The 9505-nt window shown below is 42.8% G+C and overlaps 1 protein-coding gene across 2 annotated transcripts; it reads left to right on the top strand.

The window, feature by feature from the left end:
• Positions 1–4296: 4296 nt before the first annotated feature.
• LOC109787106 (subtilisin-chymotrypsin inhibitor CI-1B-like) lies at positions 4297–5201 on the top strand. Of its 2 annotated transcripts, none has more exons than XM_073506525.1 (2): positions 4297–4617; positions 4737–5201. In XM_073506525.1, the coding sequence occupies exon 2, from the start codon at positions 4747–4749 to the stop codon at positions 4960–4962; it is 216 nt and encodes a 71-aa protein (XP_073362626.1). In that variant the 5' UTR covers positions 4297–4617; positions 4737–4746; the 3' UTR covers positions 4963–5201. The 2 variants fall into 2 exon arrangements, with proteins under 2 accessions (XP_073362626.1, XP_073362621.1); XM_073506520.1 differs by having other exon boundaries at positions 4312–4617; positions 4726–5201.
• The last annotated feature ends 4304 nt before the right edge of the window (positions 5202–9505 follow it).

Raw genomic sequence — 9505 nt, 5'->3', positions numbered from 1 at the left:
ATTACGTCTAAATCTGCACCACTCACTATCTCCTATGTTATTATCTTTCGGTCCATGAAGCTTAGACAATATGCATCATACTCTGACATTTCTTGCTTATGGATCCAATCCTTGTGTCAAATATGTCAGAATAATCTGAAGCACATCATCGATCGGTCGAGGACCAAACAATCACACGAGGCATGACACTGAAATCATTAATGAGGCTCACCAACATGGCTACATCAGGGGCATGATTACCGGCACTCATCCGGTGACACCACCACAATACCGCACTCCGGTCGCCCGGGCGCCGGCACACGCCGCCAACTCTTCCAACTTGTTTATGCTATTATGTTGGCATACGTTACATCGTGTGTCTACCCTCTCATTATATAATAGGCCTAGGATACAAGAGTCCTACTAGGACAGTACACCATATCATGTCTACAAATTATACGACTCCAAGTCCAAGTGTAACCTATATTGTACAAAATATTCGATAAAACTCTAACAGACTCTACCCTTGCGAATATTGTCCATCACCTTAGATTCATCCATGCGTCAAACCCTCATGTACATTGGACTTCAGTTAAGCCATGAGCACCACTGCTACTCCCAGACTTCATGTGGCTCCACCTGCAACTGTAGTTCCCTCTTTCTTCTTCAGGTCAACACTGAAGGACAATTAAGTTACTATTTACTCTCGTTTGCGCTCCGAACTTTCAGAGTATCCATTCAATGCCGTCACACACCTCCCATAATGTCACCTTATTTGACAACACCGTTGTATATTCACGCTGGTAGCTTCTTCACTGATATGTGTCAAAGTGAACAACTCACATATTGGACGTGACATATATGAGTTAGCTGAACTCAATATCCTAGCTCTCCTTGACCGCCTGTGTAAAACTTGAAAGAATTTCACCGTCACCCTGTGTCGCCCCAAGTCAAATTCACAGTTGTCTTTCCCTTTTCTGAATTACATGTCCCACCACTATAGCACTCCGCCTCCTTCTGTACTTATCATCCACACTTTGCCATGTGTACTGCCATATCTACTTTCATTTTCTCCTCAACCTCACCCGAGTGGCATCCCTCGCTCAGGTATCCCTCACTCGGGCATGCCCTGCCATATCCCTGTGGGACTTTTGCGTCCCTGGGTGGAAGGGGACAAGGATCTCTTTCCTAGCGCCGGCGACACACACTTGACTCTGGACGGCTTCTCCTGTGTTCTATGCGTCCGTCGCCTTGGCTCGGCCCTGGTGTAGATTCTTGTGTGTTCGACTACCAAAGTTGGCTTTTCATACTCGCTTGGGTTCCCGGGGACGGTGGTGTTGCGGCCGGCAAGGTGTGCTTTTGGCTTGGGCAAAGCGTTTGTTGTGATCATCCATGTTTTGTGTGGCCGGATACTTTCCTAGCTCTCTGGAGAGCACCTCTTCTTACTGACGGTGCGGTGTCCATCGAGACTGGACGAGATTGTTGGGTCCCTCTCAGGTAACAAAGAAGGAAGGATGTCCCTCTTAGGTAACCGAGAAGGAAGGATCATTATCATCCAAGCCTGGTGGAGTCAGCTTGTTGGCGTTCTCCCTGGCATTCGGCGACTCCTTTGGCTATCTGGTCTTCTTAGTGATTTAGGATCTTGAGAGTGGTGGGCGACACACAGGCTAGCTGTGCTTACAATTATATTTGTTTTACTCGTTTTGTTTGCTGCTTTATAAGCTACAATTCCAGCTCCATGTATTTTCCGGCCATTATTATTTGTTGGCCTTCTGTAATCTCTGGCCGGTTGATGGCTTTGTTAATTCAAAGTCAAACTCTTCTTGGGTTGTCTTCTATAAAAAAACATATGTTTCCCTCCCGTTATTGCCCTTGCATTGTCAGAGTGAAACTCAAATGGCATTAGTAAAAAGAAAGAGTAAAACACAGATATCACATATCTCCACACCAAAAGCACACGATACTGAGATGCATGTCCTTCGGGACCCAAAAATTCACTCAGAAGGATGTAGCTAGGCGGACGTGGATTTGTAGCACTCGGGTCTTAGGGCACCGAGTCCCTCGCGCGTGCATTTATTTTTCGCTTTGATTTTCAAACTTTTATATCTTTTGAACGCAATGTTCAAATTAAGTTTTGTTTTCATATTCATGTTTCTCGTGACGAGGGCTTTCAAATAAGATCCATTTTGAATATCTTTTTAATTTTTTGAAAATAATTTTTACGTTTCAACTTTTGAAACTTAGTACGGCCGCCCGATAAAATCATGATTTTTGTGCCGATGACCAATAAAAAAATTCCTTCAAATTTTATCTATGAAACTTTGTAAGAGTGAGTGAGAAATCGCAAGTTTCGATTAGCAAATTGTAAGTTTCAATGATGGAACATAAAACTTATTGTGCCCTTGGGCAGGATGCAATTACTTCATGAATCGTGAGGCAATCAAGTGGCTGGGCAGGGCTTGGCAGATGCGTGCCCGGGCACCTGCATGCTCCTATGAATTTCCAGTAACTCGGTAGTTAAATAATATTGTAGTAAGTCCATGATTTTCTAGAGACTACAATATAATAGGTCCATAGTTTCTGGAGAGCTAATATTATTATCCTTCCGGTAAGTCGGTAGTTAAATAATATTATAGCAAGTCCATGATTTTCTAGAGACTACAGTATAATAAGTCCATAGTTTTTTGGGGAGATAATATTATTATCCTTCTGGTAAGTCGGTAGTTAAATAATATTATAGTAAGCCCATGATTTTCTGGTGAATACACTTTAATAAGTCCATAGTTTTCTGGAGAGATAATATTATTATCCTTCCGGTAACTCGGTAGTTTTTTAGAAAAGGAGGATGACCCCCGGCCTCTGCATCTGGGAGATGCATACGGCCACTTTATTGATTATTCTCGAGGACCGTACAAAGTATTACAACAATGTGTCTGAATCCACCATCTTGGCAACATATGCCGCTACTCCTATCCAATATGATGAGGGGGTGCTAGCTGGGCCACTACCCAAGCCACTCACCTAAGCCTAACATCAAAAGCCGGAAGCCGAAACTCATTCGGAAGCCCCAGCCCGAGCCACATACCGGGTCTAGGGCACAATCCGGTCAGACGCACTCGTGTGTCGTCGCCGCCATCTTCCACAGGTCTTCAGATCATATTGAGGCTTCTACCTTGTCTGGCCACTCTGCCATCGACGTCACCATGACGCCAGACCGCAACCTCCTCCTGCGCGAGCCCATCTTCGCGCATCGGACGCCGAGTCTCCACAGCGCCATGCCATCGATCTCCGCCGCCATCAATGTGTGAAAAGCCCAAAAGATACAAGGGGGCACTCTGAACTTACAACACCTCGGAGAGCTAGTTACAGGAAACTAGCATCAACCGATGACCGCATCCCTCAGGCGCCGAAGACACATCGCGCCCAGAACGTCTGAAGGCTGCAGGAAAGCCGCCTAGCAACAACAGAGAGGCAGACAGCGGGACAGCGAGAGGCACTGCACCTGCTGCCGGCCAAAACCCCACCTTCAGCACCCCTATGCCTGAATCCACACTCCCCAGGCAACGCCTCCATGGAGGGAACGACACACACGGCGCCGCCGCTGCCCAATCCGGCCGGATTTTGGGTTTTCACCCGGGAGAGGAAACGGAGGTGGGAAGAAGGAGACCACGACATCGCCTCCAGGAAGGAAACGTCGCCCAAGGCCGACGTCGATGCCGGGCCGAACCAGCCGGCCAGGGGTTTCCCCCGGTCCCGATCTGCAACACCAGCCCCAAACTCCGCCAGATCCAGCGACCAGCCGCGGGAAGACAAGCGCAGAAGGGGAGGGAGCGAATTAGGGGCGGCAAACCTCCAGATCTGGCGAGGAAAAGGAGGCCTCCACGCTGTAGCCACCAGGCGCCGATGCCCCACCGCCCCCGCAGTCGAGGACGCCAGCCAGAGCCCTCCGCGAGCGCCGTTCAGGGCTAACGGCGACGCCACGCCGGCAGGGGCCGCCGACCCTGGGATCCAGATCCTCCGCTGCAGGAGCGACGAGGGCCTCGCCGCCACCGTCACTGGCGGCCGCGCGGGCTTGCCCGGCGACCACCTCAGGTGGCGACGAGGAGGGAGAGGAGGTGTGGGGGAGGCAGCGCTCGGAAACCCTAGCCGCCGCCCGAGTCGCCCGGTCAGGCGACCGGTAAATAATATTATAGTAAGTCCATGATTTTCTGAAGACTACACTATAATAAGTTCATAGTTTTCTGGAGAGATAATATTATTATGCTTAATATTAATATATTGTGATTTTAGAATACCTGAAAACATTATCTCTTATCGCGTACGTGGAAGTAAGCATTCAAGACCATATCAATTCGCCAGCTATACCTGTAGGTTGCTTGCTTGACCCAACTTAATGGATGTGTCCACGAAGAAGCTTTGCATGCAAGTCGTGTGGCACGTGTACCTTGCTACTAGAACGTACCAATGGATGGAAAATGAAGATGCTACCTACTCGTAATCTCTCTACAATATATACATTACTCGACCAATGTGTTGTGCAAATCAAGTCCCACACAGCGCAACTCACTAGCCGGTCAATCATCGAATATCATCGGCCGTCCGCGCGTCCATCAGTCGGAGAAGACCGTCCATCAATCGGTGAGTAGCAACTAGATGTGCCGCAACTGATCTTCTTGTTTAGTTTGTTGCTGAAATACCTCACTCCGCCTCAATTAAGCTATCTCTGATTGATCGATCGATCTCAAGTTATCAACCAGTGCTGCGAAGATGAGTTCCTCCGACGACCTCGCCGGTGGAAAGAAGACTTCGTGGCCGGAGGTGGTCGGGCTGACCATCAAGGAGGCCAAGGAGATCATCCTGAAGGACAAGCCCGACGCCGACATTGTCATGGTGCCGGTCGGCTCCGCCGTGACCGAGGACTTGAGGCCCAACCGTGTCCGCATCTTCGTGGGCACCGTCGCCGAGACCCCCCACGTTGGATAGGTGGATAGCTCTTGCTGGCTTGCTGTGGCCTGCATACATACATGCTGGCTCACGAATAAATGAATATGGAGAAATAAAGAAGTATGCAAGTCATGTGTGCTTAATCGGTCCTTAAAGTGTGCTTAATCGGTGTTGTGGCAATTTTTATTTTATTTAACTCGTTTTGCCAATTTGTATCGAACTATGTATTTGATGGCTACTTCGTATAATAATATGGATGCATGCACCATTTTGATGCAGAGACCGGGGTAATCCTTCTTTAAAAAAAATCGTGTGCTTGATCGGTCAGTCATGTATGTGTATGTGCCAAATTGGGAAGTTCCATCCAGGGTAGATTAAGACAAGCCTAATTAAATTTGTGCATATCTCAATGCCATGCATGTAACTTCCGAGCAATCCCAAGTTCACAGCTCAATTTTAATCAGCAATTCTGGACAGAAATACCTTTCCCCTAAAAAGTTTAATCACTAATTCACTACCAAGAAAATATCAAAAAAAGAGAGATGTGTACGGTGTACGTAAGGAAACGACCGAGCACCAAATGATGCTTCGTGTGCTTGCGCGTGAGGTCTGGTCTCACATCCTGACATGGATCTTCCTGCCGAACCAGACGTCCCGTGCTACCGGCGACGTCCTCACCTGGTGGTCTGCTCTTCAGCAAGGCATCCCTCCCAAGCTGAGAAATGATGTCAGCTGGTTGATCCTCTGCTCGCTATGATGCATGTGCTTGAGAGAAGCACAAGGGTGTTCAAGAACACCTCTCTGCTTCATACATCAGTACACTAGTAGAAAACAAGGCTTAGGTCACAGGGCAGTTTTCACATTAGTCCCGGTTCAGTCATGAACCGGGACTAATGTGAGCATTGGTCCCGGTTCGTGCGGCCAGGGGCCTGCCGGGCCTCGTGGGGGCATTGGTCCCGGTTCGTCCGGACCCTTTGGTCCCGGTTGGTGGGACAAACCGGGACCAATGGGCCACGCTCCTGGCCCACCACCCTTTAGTCCCGGTTCATACCACAAACCAGGACTAAAGGGCTGGTCCTAGTTGCGGCCAGTGTTTAGTTCCACCTCGCCAACCGAAGGACGCTCACACCAGTTTATAAGCCCGTCCCTCTATGCCTTGTTGAGCTTATCTTAAAGTGAAAATAGATGCCCTTATACAGGGAATTTCACCTAAATTCACAGTAAATTTCAATTTACTGTGAATTTAGGTTTAATTTTCTCTATAAGCGCATCTATGTTCATTTTTTTATATTTATAAAATAAATAAAACTTAATAAAATAAATAAACCTTAATAAAATAAAATAAAATAAACTATAGTAACTACAATAAATAAACCTTAATAAATTAAGTAAAAATAGCAGCAGTAAAATAAATAAAAATAGCAGCAGTAAAATAAATAAAAATAAAATAATTAAAGTAAAATACATAAGTAATTAGAAATAAAATAAATAAGTTTTTTGTTGTAAGTAGAAACAAAACAAAACAAATAAAGCAAAAGAGAAAAAAAACACGTCCCTCTCTGCCTTGTTGAGCTCCTCCCAAAATGAAAATAGATGCCCTTATACAGGGAATTTGGCCTAAATTCACAGTGAGTTTCTCTGAAATTCATAGAAATTTATTATGAATTTAGGTTGAATTTTCTCTATAAGCGCATCTATGCTTATTTTTTTATGTTGGGGTTGGCGATCTTTCCAGACTTTTTGTGTGTTGAATATGCACCATTCAAAATCAGTCTCTACTTTGAATGGTGCATTTTGAACACACAAAAAGTCAGGAGTTCAAATAAGTTTAAAAAAATGAAATCCCTTTGTAACAGACGAGTTTCCGTATGAAATCCTGATACTTTGAAAGAGATTGTCCGTTTTGTACACGAAGTGCATCCAGTTTTTGCCGTAACCCTCTCAACTTTCTTGCACATGCTATGTGGATGAAATGATGATACCATGCCAACTTTCAACCTTTTCAGAGTTCATTTGAAAAGCTTTTCAATTCAGGGTCTTATAGCTCAAAATAATTAGTACATGCATTAAAAATAACAAATGAAGTCAGAAAGGATTGAAAAATGATGATGTGGCTTTGAATGGTGCATTTTGAACAAACAAAAAGTCAGGTGTTCAAATAAGTTTTAAAAAATGAAATTCCTTTGTAACAGATGAGTTTCCATATGAAATCCTGATACTTTGAAAGAGATTGTCCGTTTTGTACACGAAGTGCATCCAGTTTTTGCTGTAACCCTCTCAACTTTCTTGCACATGCTATGTGGATGAAATGATGATACCATGCCAACTTTCAACCTTCTCAGAGTTCATTTGAAATGCTTTTCAATTTTAGGGTCTTATAGCTCAAAATAATTAGTAAATGCATGAAAAATAACAAATGAAGTCAGAAAGGATTGAAAAATGATGATGTGGCTTTGAATGGTGCATTTTGAACACACACAAAGTCAGGAGTTCAAATAAGTTTAAAAAAATGAAATCCCTTTGTAACAGACGAGTTTCCGGATGAAATCCTGATACTTTGAAAGAGATTGTCCGTTTTGTACACGAAGTGCATCCAGTTTTTGCCGTAACCCTCTCAACTTTCTTGCACATGCTATGTGGATGAAATGATGATATCATGCCAACTTTCAACCTTTTCAGAGTTCATTTGAAATGCTTTTCAATTTTAGGGTCTTAAAGCTCAAAATAATTAGTAAATTCATGAAAAATAACAAATGAAGTCAGAAAGGATTGAAAAATGATGATGTGGCTTTGAATGGTGCATTTTGAACACACACAAAGTCAGGAGTTCAAATAAGTTTTAAAAAATGAAATCCCTTTGTAACAGACGAGTTTCCGGATGAAATCCTGATACTTTGAAAGAGATTGTCCGTTTTGTACACGAAGTGCATCCAGTTTTTGCCGTAACCCTCTCAACTTTCTAGCACATGCTATGTGGATGAAATGATGATATCATGCCAACTTTCAACCTTTTCAGAGTTCATTTGAAATGCTTTTCAATTTTAGGGTCTTATAGCTCAAAATAATTAGTAAATGCATGAAAAATAACAAATGAAGTCAGAAAGGATTGAAAAATGATGATGTGGCTTTGAATGGTGCATTTTGAACACACAAAAAGTCACGAGTTCAAATAAGTTTTAAAAAATGAAATCCCTTTGTAACAGACGAGTTTCCGGATGAAATCCTGATACTTTGAAAGAGATTGTCCGTTTTGTACACGAAGTGCATCCAGTTTTTGCCGTAACCCTCTCAACTATCTTGCACATGCTATGTGGATGAAATGATGATATCATGCCAACTTTCAACCTTTTCAGAGTTTATTTGAAATGCTTTTCAATTTTAGGGTCTTATAGCTCAAAATAATTAGTAAATGCATGAAAAATAACAAATGAAGTCAGAAAGGATTGAAAAATGATGATGTGGCTTTGAATGGTGCATTTGAACACACAAAAAGTCAGGAGTTCAAATAAGTTTAAAAAAATGAAATCCCTTTGTAACAGACGAGTTTCCGGATGAAATCCTGATACTTTGAAAGAGATTGTCCGTTTTGTACACGAAGTGCATCCAGTTTTTGCCGTAACCCTCTCAACTTTCTTGCACATGCTATGTGGATGAAATGATGATATCATGCCAACTTTCAACCTTTTCAGAGTTCATTTGAAATGCTTTTCAATTTTAGGGTCTTAAAGCTCAAAATAATTAGTAAATTCATGAAAAATAAGAAATGAAGTCAGAAAGGATTGAAAAATGATGATGTGGCTTTGAATGGTGCATTTTGAACACACACAAAGTCAGGAGTTCAAATAAGTTTTAAAAAATGAAATCCCTTTGTAACAGACGAGTTTCCGGATGAAATCCTGATACTTTGAAAGAGATTGTCCGTTTTGTACACGAAGTGCATCCAGTTTTTGCCGTAACCCTCTCAACTTTCTTGCACATGCTATGTGGATGAAATGATGATATCATGCCAACTTTCAACCTTTTCAGAGTTCATTTGAAATGCTTTTCAATTTTAGGGTCTTATAGCTCAAAATAATTAGTAAATGCATGAAAAATAACAAATGAAGTCAGAAAGGATTGAAAAATGATGATGTGGCTTTGAATTGTGCATTTTGAACACACAAAAAGTCAGGAGTTCAAATAAGTTTTAAAAAATGAAATCCCTTTGTAACAGACGAGTTTCCGGATGAAATCCTGATACTTTGAAAGAGATTGTCCGTTTTGTACACGAAGTGCATCCAGTTTTTGCCGTAACCCTCTCAACTATCTTGCACATGCTATGTGGATGAAATGATGATATCATGCCAACTTTCAACCTTTTCAGAGTTCATTTGAAATGCTTTTCAATTTTAGGGTCTTATAGCTCAAAATAATTAGTAAATGCATGAAAAATAACAAATGAAGTCAGAAAGGATTGAAAAATGATGATGTGGCTTTGAATGGTGCATTTTGAACACACAAAAAGTCAGGAGTTCAAATAAGTTTTAAAAAATGAAATCCCTTTGTAACAGACGAGTTTCCGGATGAAATCCTGATACTTTGA

This window comes from Aegilops tauschii, chromosome 1, assembly GCF_002575655.3.
Source record: "Aegilops tauschii subsp. strangulata cultivar AL8/78 chromosome 1, Aet v6.0, whole genome shotgun sequence".
Lineage (NCBI taxonomy): Eukaryota > Viridiplantae > Streptophyta > Magnoliopsida > Poales > Poaceae > Aegilops > Aegilops tauschii.
Note: the sequence above shows the minus strand (reverse complement) of the source record. Positions and strands in the feature narration are given on the sequence as shown.